Source organism: Mus caroli, unplaced genomic scaffold, assembly GCF_978045245.1.
Source record: "Mus caroli unplaced genomic scaffold, Mus_caroli_1 scaffold_5, whole genome shotgun sequence".
Lineage (NCBI taxonomy): Eukaryota > Metazoa > Chordata > Mammalia > Rodentia > Muridae > Mus > Mus caroli.
In genome coordinates, this window is record NW_028227260.1 from 120,035 (window position 1) to 132,866 (window position 12,832).

A 12,832-nucleotide genomic window follows, 5' to 3' on the forward strand; every position below is an offset into this window, starting at 1 on the left:
CCGCATGGTCGGGTCGAGATTAAAAAAAGCCCCAAAACGTCCCCCGCGCCACCCCAGACCCCGATTTTACGTCACGGCTCTGCAGCGGGGGACCCCGGGCGGGCGCGGGGGTGGCTGGGGGACCCCGGGCGGGCGGCATCGCCGTGGAAACCCAGAGAGAGCCGCGCACGCGCTCCTTCCCGCACCGCAACTACAGCTCCCAGCATGCCCCGCTCCCACCTAGCCTTCTCTTCCTGTCCCAGACAGGAAGTGCCTCCATCTTAAGACCGCATGGTCGGGTCGAGATTAAAAAAAGCCCCAAAACGTCCCCCGCGCCGCCCCAGACCCCGATTTTACGTCACGGCTCTGCAGCGGGGGACCCCGGGCGGGCGGGCGGCACACGGCGGGCCTCGCGTCACCCGGCGGGAACCGGGGAACCTGGCGGCGGCGGCTGCGGGCCGAGGGAGCCCCGTCTGGGCACGGCGGGGCCTGTGGGGAGCAGGGCGGGCCTGAGTCTGAGGCAGGGGCCTGGCCGGGAGCGAGCAGGGAGGTCGGGAGCTCGGGCAGGGCCGGGCCCGGGGCCCGCACTCACCGGTCATGGAGGCAGAGTCGGCCCGGCGGCGGCGGCGTCTCCCGCGCGGGGCCCGGGGAGGCTGGGTTCCTGGCGCTGGCGGGGGCGGCAGAGTCTCAGGGAGGCAGGGGCAGCCATGCTGGGCCGAGCGCGGTGCGGGCGGAGGAGGCGGCGGAGGCCGGGCAGAGCCCGCGGTCTGCAGAGCCGCGTGCGCACGTCCGCACGCTCTGGGCGCTCGTGAGGAATGCTGGGAGACGGGCGGGCGGACTGAGCATGCGCGGCGGGGACCGCCCCGCCCACCCGGCCCCGGCGGCCAATCGGGAGCTCCGGTCCCCCGTGACGTCACCCCGCGGGGCCCTGATAGGACGGGCCGGGCCCGGGACCCGCAGGACTCCGGCTCAGAACTACGTCTCCCAGCATGCCTCGGGCCCGCATCCCCCCCGCACACACACACGTGGTGCCCCAGGCCTAGAATTGGAACCCGAGACTCGATTCTGGGGGTGCGGGCGGAGCCCGGGTTTCCCCGCGTGGCCGGGCGTGGCCGTCCCGTGACCCCACTGTGCGCCCCGAGCCCGCCGTGACGGCGGGCATCCCCCTGCCTCGGCCTCCGCCCGGCGGGGCCAGACAGGAAGTGCCTCCATCTTAAGACCGCATGGTCGGGTCGTGTTTGAAAAAAGCCCCAAAACGTCCCCCGCGCCGCCCCAGACCCCGATTTTACGTCACGGCTCTGCAGCGGGGGACCCCGGGCGGGCGCGGGGGTGGCTGGGGACCCCGGGCGGGCTGAGCACACAGTGTGTCAGTGACACAGTCAGTCACACAGTCAGTCAGTCACACAGCCAGCAGAGCCCCCTGGGAGGTTTCAAAGGCCTGGGCTTCAGGTCTCAGAGCTGAGCACACAGTGTGTCTGTGTGTCTGTGTGTCTGTGTGTGTGAGTGCAGCAGGCCGGGCTGGAACCCAGACAGTCCCCTGCCTCTGCACACAGTCAGTCAGTCACACAGTCAGTCAGTCACACAGCCAGCAGAGCCCCCTGGGAGGTTTCAAAGGCCTGGGCTTCAGGTCTCAGAGCTGAGCACACAGTGTGTCTGTGTGTCTGTGTGTGTCTGTGTGTCTGTGTGTGAGTGAGTGCAGCAGGCCGGGCTGGAACCCAGACAGTCCCCTGCCTCTGCACACAGTCAGTCAGTCACACAGTCAGTCAGTCACACAGCCAGCAGAGCCCCCTGGGAGGTTTCAAAGGCCTGGGCTTCAGGTCTCAGAGCTGAGCACACAGTGTGTCTGTGTGTCTGTGTGTCTGTGTGTCTGTGTGTGTGTGAGTGCAGCAGGCCGGGCTGGAACCCAGACAGTCCCCTGCCTCTGCACACAGTCAGTCAGTCACACAGTCAGTCAGTCACACAGCCAGCAGAGCCCCCTGGGAGGTTTCAAAGGCCTGGGCTTCAGGTCTCAGAGCTGAGCACACAGTGTGTCTGTGTGTCTGTGTGTCTGTGTGTCCTTGGGCTCACGGCGTGCACCCAGGGCTGTGTGTGACCTCAGCCATCCCCCTGCCTCTGCCTCAGTGGGTCTCTGGCTCTGGGGTGACAGGCGTGGGGCGGACTTGGCGCACACGCACGGGAGCTTTGGGCCACGTGGCGGCCACGGCTCCCAGCATGCCTCGGGGGCCGCGGACCCGCCCTCCCCGGCGGCCTCGGGGTCGCCCCGGGACCGGACGTCTGGGGGGCGGCGGGGGGCGGGGCCTCGGTCGGTTTCCCGGGAGGCGGGGCCTGGGGACGGGGAGGCGGGCAGAGAGAGGGGTGACGACGGGTGGACAGAGGGCTGCTCTCACCCGCGGGGGGACTACGTCTCCCAGCATGCCCCGGGGGGTTGTAGTCCCGGGCCCCAGATCCGCCTCAGGGTCGCCCCGACACCGGGTTCTCGGGGGGCCCTGGGGGGTCGGGGTCGGTCGGTCCCCGGGGCGTCGTCCCCCGACAGACAGACGGACGGATCGAGAGGTCTGTGCTCTCACCCACGTGGGGACTACGGCTCCCAGCAGGCCTGAGCCCCGACTTCCTTCCTGTGCCCGACAGGAAGTGAGGTGGGAGCTGTAGTTCTTCTGTGGACTACAACCGGAAGTGAGCCCCAGGTCCTCATGGGAGATGTAGTTCTTCGGTGGACTACAACCGGAAGTGAGCCCCGGGTCCTCATGGGAGATGTAGTTCTTTTGTGGACTACAACCGGAAGTTCCTCCATTTTGCACCGGAAGTGAGCCCCGGGTCCTCATGGGAGATGTAGTTCTTTTTTGGACTACAACCGGAAGTTCCTCCATTTTGCACCGGAAGTGAGCCCCGGGTCCTCATGGGAGATGAAGTTCTTTTTTGGACTACAACCGGAAGTTCCTCCATTTTGCACCAGAAGTGAGCCCCGGGTCCTCATGGGAGATGTAGTTCTTTTGTGTACTACAACCGGAAGTTCCTCCATTTCTGACCGGAAGTGAGCCCCGGGTACTCATGGGAGACGTAGTTCTTTTATGGACTACAACCGGAAGTTCCTCCATGTTGGACCGGAAGTGAGCCCCGGGTCCTCATGGGAGATGTAGTCCTTTTCTGGACTACAACCGGAAGTTCCTCCATTTTGTACCGGAAGTGAGCCCCGGGTCCTCATGGGAGATGTAGTTCTTTTGTGGACTACAACCGGAAGTGCCTTTGTTTTGGACCGGAAGTGAGCCCCGGGTCCTCATGGGAGATGAAGTTCTTTTGTGGACTACAACCGGAAGTGATTCTATTTTGCACCGGAAGTGAGTCCCGGGTCCTCATGGGAGCTGTAGTTCTTTTCTGGACTACAACCGGAAGTGTCTCCATTTTGCACCGGAAGTGAGCCCCGGGTCCTCATGGGAGATGAAGTTCTTTTCTGGACTACAACCGGAAGTTCCTCCATTTTGGACCGGAAGTGAGCCCCGGGTCCTCATGGGAGATGTAGTTTTTGGTGTGGACTACAACCGGAAGTGCCTCCATTTTGGACCGGAAGTGAGCCCCGGGTCCTCATGGGAGACGTAGTTCTTTTGTGGACTACAACCGGAAGTGCCTCCATTTTGGACCGGAAGTGAGCCCCGGGTCCTAATGGGAGATGTAGTTTTTGGTGTGGACTACAGATTCTCTAGCGCCCCCTGGTGTTTATGCAGTGTAACTGCATGCCAACCGGAAGTGCCTCCATTTTGCACCGGAAGTGAGCCCCGGGTCCTCATGGGAGATGTAGTTCTTTTCTGGACTACAACCGGAAGTTCCTCCATTTTAGACCGGAAGTGAGCCCTGGGTCCTCATGGGAGATGTAGTTCTTTTCTGGACTACAACCGGAAGTGACTCCATTTTGCACCGGAAGTGAGCCCCGGGTCCTCATGGGAGATGTAGTTTTTTGGTGTGGACTACAACCGGAAGTTCCTCCATTTTGGACAGGAAGTGAGCCCCGGGTCCTCATGGGAGATGTAGTTTTTTGGTGTGGACTACAACCGGAAGTTACTCCATTTTGCACCGGAAGTGAACCCCGGGTACTCATGGGAGATGTAGTTTTTTGGTGTGGACTACAGATTCTCTAGCGCCCCCTGGTGTTTATGCAGTGTAACTGCATGCCAACCGGAAGTGCCTCCATTTCTGACCGGAAGTGAGCCCCGGGTCCTCATGGGAGACGTAGTTCTTTTTTGGACTACAACCGGAAGTGCCTCCATTTTGGACCGGAAGTGAGCCCCGGGTCCTCATGGGAGATGTAGTTCTTCTGTGGACTACAACCGGAAGTTCCTCCATTTTGGACCGGAAGTGAGCCCCGGGTCCTCATGGGAGATGTAGTTCTTTTGTGGACTACAACCGGAAGTTCCTCCATTTTGGACCGGAAGTGAGCCCCGGGTACTCATGGGAGATGTAGTTCTTCTGTGGACTACAACCGGAAGTGAGCCCCAGATCCTCATGGGAGACGTAGTTCTTTTCTGGACTACAACCGGAAGTTCCTCAATTTTGCACCGGAAGTGAGCCCCGGGTCCTCATGGGAGATGTAGTTCTTTTGTGGACTACAACCGGAAGTTCCTTCATCTTGGACCGGAAGTGAACCCCGGGTTCTCATGGGAGATGTAGTTCTTTTGTGGACTACAACCGGAAGTGCCTCCATTTTGGACCGGAAGTGAGCCCCGGGTCTTCATGGGAGATGTAGTTCTTTTCTGGACTACAACCGGAAGTTCCTCCATTTTGCACCGGAAGTGAGCCCCGGGTCCTCATGGGAGATGTAGTTCTTTTTTGGACTACAACCGGAAGTGTCTCCATTTTGGACCGGAAGTGAGCCCTGGGTCCTCATGGGAGATGTAGTTCTTTTCTGGACTACAACCGGAAGTGACTCCATTTCTGACCGGAAGTGAGCCCCGGGTCCTCATGGGAGACGTAGTTCTTTTTTGGACTACAACCGGAAGTTCCTCCATTTTGCACCGGAAGTGAGTCCCGGGTCCTCATGGGAGATGTAGTTCTTTTCTGGACTACAACCGGAAGTGCCTCCATTTTGGACCGGAAGTGAGCCCCGGGTCCTCATGGGAGATGTAGTCCTTATTTGGACTACAACCGGAAGTTCCTCCATTTTGGACCGGAAGTGAGCCCAGGGTCCTCATGGGAGATGTAGTCCTTATTTGGACTACAACCGGAAGTTCCTCCATTTTGGACCGGAAGTGAGCCCCGGGTTCTCATGGGAGATGTAGTTTTTTGGTGGACTACAGATTCTCTAGTGCCCCCTGGTGTTTATGCAGTGTAACTGCATGCCAACCGGAAGTGCCTCCATTTTGCACCGGAAGTGAGCCCCGGGTCCTCATGGGAGCTGTAGTTCTTTTCTGGACTTCAACCGGAAGTGCCTCCGGTTTGGACCGGAAGTGAGCCCCAGGAACTCATGGGAGATGTAGTTCTTTTCTGGACTACAACCGGAAGTTTCTCCATCTTGGACCGGAAGTGAGCCCCGAGTCCTCATGGGAGATGTAGTTCTTGGCACGGTCACTGCCGGCCAACCGGAAGAGCCTCCAGTTTGGACCGGAATTGAGCGCCCCGGGTCCGCGTGGGAGATGTAGTTCTTGTGGACCCGGGTGGCTGGTGGGCTCGCCACACAGGACTGAGTCCCTGTGAATCCACCCAGGGTTTTAATTCCTCTCCTTTATATTGAAAATGAGGGAATTAGATTTAGATTTTAAAAATATTTTAACGTCAATTTACGTAGAAAATTGATTTTAATTGAGGTTTTAAGAAAATTCTAATGTCGATTTAAAGTAAAAAATTGATTTCAATTGAGATTTTAGTAAAATTTTAACGTCCAATCTCATTTTGACACAAATGGATTTTAATCGAGATTGTAATAAGATTTTAAAGTCAATACTAATTGAAAAAAATTTTTTTGAGATTTTAAAAAAATTGTCAATTTTTTAAAATTTTCTAAAAAAATAATTTTATTGGAAATTTAATAAAAAATTATTTAACTTTAAAAACTTTTTAAAAATTAGATTTTAAGATTCTCCATTTTAGACAGGGAGAGAGCCCCGGGTGCTCATGGGAGATGTAAAAAAAAAAATTTAACGTCCATTTAAATTTGACACAAATTGATTTTAATTGTGATTGTAGTAAGATTGTAAAGGCGAAAATTTTACTTTCCAGTGTCGTAACGTTTGAAAAAAAATGATTTCATTGGACATTTGAAAAAAATTTATTTGACTTTAAAATTTTTTAAGAAATGAGTTTGGAAGTGGCTCCGTCTTAGACAGGAAGTGAGCCCCGGGTGCTCGTGGGAGATGTAGTCTCCACAGGACACAGAGCCTATCTCCGCGCCACCCGGTGGCGAAAAAACGCAACCGCCGCGCTGGTTCTCCGGCGGAAGGGAAGGAATCTGGCGGCTGCTCCCAGGCCAGAGTTCCAGGAGCGCAGTGTGGCGGGGCCGCCAGAGTCCCCGGGCTGGCGGCGGCGCGGACCCGCGTCCCGCCGTTCCGTTGAACCTGTAGGAGTATAGGTGAAGAGAGTCTCTCTCTGTACCTCTGTCTCGTTCCTTCTCCGCGGGGCGATCCCGCGCCTTTTGATTGAGATTTTCAAATGAACCTTAATGTCAGTTTACCTAGAAAAAAATGGGTAACTGAGAATTTGAAAAAATTTTATTTTCAAGTGTAATGCTTGAAAAAAATAATTTTTTTGGACATTTTAAAAATACTTTCTTTAAAATTTTTTTAAAAATTAGTTAAGTGAGATTTTGAAAAAAAAATTATTTTCAAGTGTAATGCTTGAAAAAAATAATTTTATTGGACATTTAAAAAATATTTATTTTACCTTAAATTTTTTTTAAAAGTTAGTTTGGAAGTGGCTCCATTTTAGACAGGAAGTGAGCACCGGGTGCTCATGGGAGATGTGAAAAGAAAATTTCGTCCGTTGAAATTTGACAAAAATTGATTTTAATTGAGATTTTTAAAAAATGTGCACCTCAGTTTACCTCGAAAAACATGGTTAAGTGAGATTTTGAAAAGAATTTCACTCCCGAGTGTCGCGCTTGACGACAACCGGATGACACCGCGTCGGCGGCGCCCGCGTGCGTGGTGATCCGTCACGGTGACGGCAGGGAAAACCCGGAGGAAGAACGGGGTCCTGTGGACGCTGTGCGTCCAAAACGCGAGCAACGCGTAGGGCGGCGTGTGTGGCGCGAGCCACTAAACGTGGTGAAATACGTCACACGTCGTAAAATAATACACACTTCCTGTGTCCCCACAGTCACTTCCTGTCGTCACTTTCTATCCCTCAGTGTCACTTCCTGTCCACCCAGGGCCACTTACTGTCCACCAAGGGACACTTCCTGTCCACCCAGGGTCACTTCCTGTCTACCCAGGGTCACTTCCTGTGCACCCACGGTCCCTTCCAGTCCCTCCAGAGTCACTTCCTATCCCCAACAGTCACTTCCTGTCTCCCCAGGATCATTTCCTGTCCCCGTACCGTCCCTTCCTCTCTCCACTCACCTACTTCCCGTCCCCCCGCCCACTTCCCGTCCCGCCCCGCCCACTTCCCGTCACCCCGCCCGTCACTCACACATAGACACCAGGTGGCTGTAGCTGACTTTATTGCCCCCACCCGCGCCCACTTCCTGTTTGAGACATCACTTCCTGTCCCCTGTGACATCACTTCCTGCCTGTAACTCCTCACTTCCTGGCGGCGATATCACTTCCTCTTCTCTTCCTGCCTCATTTCCTCCCTGCTGATGTCACTTCCTGTCCCCCGACTGCAAACTGAGGTCGCTTCCTGCCTCTGACTCCCCACTTCCTGGTTGTGATGTCATTTCCTTTCCTCTCTCCGGCCGCTGAGGTCACTTCCTGCCCCACGGTCTGCGACCCTACGGCACAGGAAGTGACCCCGGGAAAAGGAAGTGCCCTCCCCCAGCCCCACGCCCCACTTCCTGCCTCAGCCCTGGATGCCGACCTCACTTCCTGTCCCACTTCCTGTCTGTGACGTCACCTCTGACCCCACTTCCCCGCCGCGGGCATCGCTCCGCGCCCCGGCCCCGCCCCCCCGGGCGGCCATCATGGCGTGGTAGGGGCCCCGCGGACGCCGCAGCCGCAGGCGGTAGAACCCCGCGCGCGCGGTCAGACCCCGGTACTCGGCCTCCGTGCGCTCGCGGCCCCGGGCCTGCAGCAGCATCGTGAGCGACAGCAGCAGCGTCCGCGTCGGCCCCGCCCCGCCCGGGGACAGCACGCTCTCCACCAGCAGCACCGCGCCGCCTGCGGGGTCGGGGGTCAGGGGGCGGGGCCGGTAATCATGGTTACTCCCATGTGACCCCCGAGACACCTAGGTGACCCCTGTGAACCCCCGTGACCCCTATGTGTCCCCTGTGACTCCCATGACCCCATGTCACCCCATGTGACTCCATGACCCCCATGTGACCCCTCCGACCCCTAAGTGACCCTGTGATCCCCATGACCCCATGTGATCCCCGTGACCCCATGTGCCCCCCGTGACCCACAAATGACCCCTGTCACCTTCACGAAGCCCCGGTGACCCCATGACCCCCCTGTGACCCAGGTAAACCCTTTGACCTTCGTGACCCCCAAGTGACCATGGTGACCCGGGCTGACCCCCTGTGGCCTTCGGTGATCCTGGATGACCCCAGTTGACCTCATCTCGTATTCGGTGACCTCCTGTGACATCACTGACCTTCTTGGCACCCCGGTGACCTCCCGTGACCCCGGCTGACCCCAGCTGACCTCATCGACCCCAACGAGACCCCGGTGACCTCCCGTGACATCACTGACCCTCGTGGGACCCCGGTGACCTCCCGTGACCCCGGCTGACCCCAGCTGACCTCATCGACCCCAACGAGACCCCGGTGACCAACGTGTGACCCGGGCCACCCACATTGAACCCTGTGACCCCTGTCAGCTCCGGTGACCCCGGGGGACCCCGCCTCACCCAGGCGACCCCGCCCCGCCCCGCCCCGACCCGCCCACCTGGCCGCAGGGCGCCCCGCACGCGCCGCAGGAGCTCCACGCAGGCGGCGTCCGTCCAGTCGTGCAGGACGCGGGCCAGGATGTAGAGGTCGGCGGGCGGCAGCGGCGAGCAGAAGAAGTCGCCTGGGGGCGGGGCCGCGGGCGGGGTTCACGGTGATGTCAGACGCGCACACGGCGGCCACCAGGGTCTCATTTGCGTAAATTAGCGGCGGGGCGGCCTCATTTGCATACATTTGCATTGCACCCAGGGACTCCCGTGCATAATTTGCAAAAACTGCCCCTCATTTGCATAACACGTGGGGGTGGGGCTCATTTGCATGAATAGCAGCGAACCCCGGGGCCAATTTGCATAAATTAGCATAGGTCGCCGGGTCATTAGCATTAATTAGCATGCGGGGAAAGCCCGGGTCGGGTGCCGGGCTCATTTGCATAAATTTGCATAAATCTGAGGGTTTGCATCCCGCAGAGCCTGCTGCTCATTTGCATAAATCTGCATAATTTTGCATGGATTCGCACGAGCGCGCAGGGCCGTGATGATGTCACCCGGCGAGCCCCGCCCCTCGCCGCGCCCAGACGCCGACCCCGCGCCCACCTGACAGAAAGCGCACGCGAGGCTCCGCCCCGTCCTCGTCCTCCGCGGGGGCCGGGAAGTGGGCGCGGGCGGCGGCGACGACGTCGGGCGTCTCGAACACGGTGACCTCGCTGCCCGGGTAGAGGCGGGCGGCCACGCGGGCCAGCGCCCCGGACCCACCTGCGGTGGGCGGGGCGGCGGTGACGTCACTTCCTGTCTCCCGTGAGGTCGCTTCCTGTCTCCCGTGAGGTCACTTCCTGTCATGCCTGGCGTTTGAGGCCCGCCCACCATGAGGTTCACCCCGCCCTCCATGAGGTCACTTCTTGTCATCAACCTTGAAGTGATGTCACTTCCTGCCCTGGTGACGTCACTTCCTGTCTCCCGTGAGGTCACTTCCTGTCTCCCGTGAGGTCACTTCCTGCCCGGCAGGCCTGGCGAGTTAGGCCCGCCCACCATGAGGTCACTTCCTGTCATGAACCTTGGAGCTACGTCACTTCCTGAACCCTGGGGGCTCGGGGGTCAGGGTCCACCTGATTGTGACATCACTTCCTGTCCTTGTGAGCACTGGATCCTCCCCCCATGACATCACTTCCTGTCCCTGGTCTTGAGGATCGTGAGGTCGCTTCCTGTCTACAGTTGGGTGGACCCGCCCACCCCCGACGACGTCACTTCCTGTCCCTCTGTCGGACGCCCGGCCCTGGTGATGTCATCGCAGTCCCCAGGGGGGCCTGAGGTGGGCGGGGCTGGGGGGAGTGGGCGTGGCCGCTCACCGCCGAGGTCGCAGATGACCCTGAAGGGCGAGAGGTCGAAGGCCGCGAGGACCCGCCCCCCGCACAGGCTCCAGGTCTCCTGCAGGCCCCGCATGAACAGCAGGCGCTCGGCCTCCGACCTGTCAGTCACGAGGGGGCGGGGCCAGAAGGAGGGTGGGGTCCCCGTCACTTCCTGTCACCCCAGGGACACTTCCTGTACTCTGAGTCAATCACCCCAGAGCCACTTCCTGTTCCACAAGGGTCACATTCTGCACCAGAGATGTCACTTCCTGTGACCCCAGAGTCACTTCCTGCACCAGTGACGTCACTTCCTGTCCACCCAGAGCCACTTCCTGTCCCCCACTGTCACTTCCTTTCACACCACTGTCCTTTCCTGTTCCCCCAGAGTCACTTCCTGCACCAGTGATGTCACTTCCTGTCCACCTAGAGCCACTTCCTGTCCCCCATGTCACTTCCTGTCACCCCAGACTCACTTCCTCTACCACAAGGGTCACTTCCTGCACCAGTGATGTCACTTCCTGTCCCTCCATTGTCACTTTTTGTCCCCCCACTGTCACTTCCTGTTTCCCCAGAGTCACTTCCTGTGTCCCCAGTGTCACTTCCTGCACCGGTGACGTCACTTCCTGTCCCCCTACCCCCCGGGGGCGGGGCCGCGCGTCACCTGTAGATGGCGGTGAAGGGGTCGTCCGCGTCGACGCCCACGGCTCTCGCGTACTGGCTCCGCCCTTCCCTGCGGGAGGGGGCGGGACTGGGTCGCGTGACCCCGCCCATGCCGCCCACGCCCACCCTGGCCCCGCCCACCACGCCCGCACCCAGAGGAAGTCAAAGGTCGCAGGGGTCACTGGAGCGTCCCGGGGGCGGGGCTTGGGCAGGGCCTGGGTGCTGATGGGCGTGGCCCCATGCCTCCTGTGACCCCGCCCCCCAAGGCCCCGCCCACCTCACGCCGTCCGCCAGGTGCCCCCAGCAGAGGTAGGTGGTGCCCGCGAGGTAGAGCAGGAGGCTGCGCTGAGACAGGGGGCTGCCCGCGACCAGGAAGGCGGACGCCAGGGGGGAGTTGGTGTAGGAGGGGCCTGCGGGGGCGGGGCCGGGCGGAGACAGGAAGTCAGGGGGCGGGGCAGGCGAGACGTCACCGGGGACAGGAAGTCAGGGGGCGGGGCTGTGGTGACGTCACCGGGAACAGGAAGTGAGGGTTCACACCCCGCCCATTAGGCCCCGCCCAGTCCCTAGGGTCCTCTCCTCACGCGTCAATCATCCACCACCATGACCTGTGACCCCGGCCCCTGATGGGCTGTGACTGAGGCAGGAGGATGACTGTGAGTGCCCCCCAGGCCCCGCCCCCACCCAGGCCCCGCCCCGCTCACCACGCGGCCCCGCCCCCCTGCGCCTCCGCAGCAGCCCCAGCCCCGCGCAGGCGTCGAGCAGCAGCCGCGTCCCCCGGGGGCTCAGGCCCGACGACCTCGCCAGCGCCGCGGCGTCCACGGGGCCCAGGGCCGCGGCGTCGAACACGCGGAGGGCGCAGGCCGCGAACAGCACCTGGGGTCACGGGGTCAGTCAGTGGCGGGCATCCCCCTGGCTCACACAGTCACTCACAGTCATCCCCCTGCCTCACACAGTCACTCAGCGTCATCCCCCTGCCTCAGAAACTCACTCACAGTCATCCCCCTGCCTCACACAGTCACTCACAGTCATCCCCCTGCCTTACACAGTCACTCAGCGTCATCCCCCTGCCTCACACAGTCACTCAGCGTCATCCCCCTGCCTCACACAATCATTCACAGCCGCCCCCGCCTCACACAGTCACTCACCGTCATCCCCCTGCCTCACACAGTCACTCACCGTCATCCCCCTGCCTCACACAGTCACTCACCGTCATCCCCCTGCCTCACACAGTCACTCAGCGTCATCCCCCTGCCTCACACAGTCACTCAGCGACATCCCCCTGCCTCACACAGTCACAGTCATCCCCCTGCCTCACACCCACGGTCACCGCGGCCGCCCCTCGTCCACCTGGGAGGCCATGAAGCCATGCGCCAGGTCCATGAGGGCCCGGAAGTCGCGGTCCTGGCGGGCGGAGACCCCGGCCCGCGTCGCGCGGCCCCTGGGCATCGTGGGACCTGAGCTCTGCTGAGCCTGAGCCCCTGGCAAATCCGGATCAGACGGGAACGGGCGGGGCGGGGAGGGCGGCTGATCCGGATCAGGGCGGCTGAGCCCGGGGCACCTCCCCTCCCGGTGACGTCACTTCCTGTCTCCCCTGGGTCTGAGAGCCCTCGATGACATCACTTCCTGTCCCTGAAGCTTCGGTGGGTGGGAGTCCCGCCCCCGGATGACATCACCCCCGCCCCGCCCGCGCGCCCGTGACGGACACGCCCTCGATGACATCACTTCCTGCTTGTCCAGGACCAGCTGCTAGGTCCTCCTGTGATGATGTCACTTCCTGTCCCTGGGTCTCGGTCCACCCCTTTGTGACTGACAGCTGAGGCCACGGGAAG

The 12,832-nt window shown here is 60.1% G+C and overlaps 2 protein-coding genes across 3 annotated transcripts in view; both read right to left on the reverse strand.

Annotated features, from left to right (window-relative positions):
* The window catches only part of LOC147004443 (uncharacterized), a 52,599-nt gene extending 51,279 nt beyond the window's left edge, over positions 1-1,320 (reverse strand). The window contains exons 1-2 of one of the 2 annotated variants that reach the window (XR_015047119.1): positions 572-1,320; positions 71-468 (exon numbers count right to left, since the gene is read on the reverse strand). Coding sequence is in view for 1 of the 2 variants with exons in the window: in XM_085837851.1 (XP_085693977.1) it covers positions 71-139 (69 nt within the window). In the remaining variant the exon portion in view is untranslated. The remainder of the gene's footprint in view (positions 1-70; positions 469-571) is intronic. The other variant, XM_085837851.1, reaches the window with a different exon arrangement.
* A 776-nt stretch (positions 1,321-2,096) lies between these two features.
* Asmt (acetylserotonin O-methyltransferase) lies at positions 2,097-12,449 on the reverse strand. The gene is made up of 10 exons (XM_085838331.1): positions 12,351-12,449; positions 11,705-11,876; positions 11,281-11,413; positions 11,005-11,073; positions 10,344-10,462; positions 9,595-9,753; positions 9,003-9,125; positions 7,978-8,276; positions 6,358-6,518; positions 2,097-2,304 (listed from the first exon to the last, which is right to left on the reverse strand). Exons 1-10 carry the CDS (start codon positions 12,447-12,449, stop codon positions 2,097-2,099), a joined length of 1,542 nt encoding a protein of 513 aa, XP_085694457.1.
* Positions 12,450-12,832: the final 383 nt, after the last annotated feature.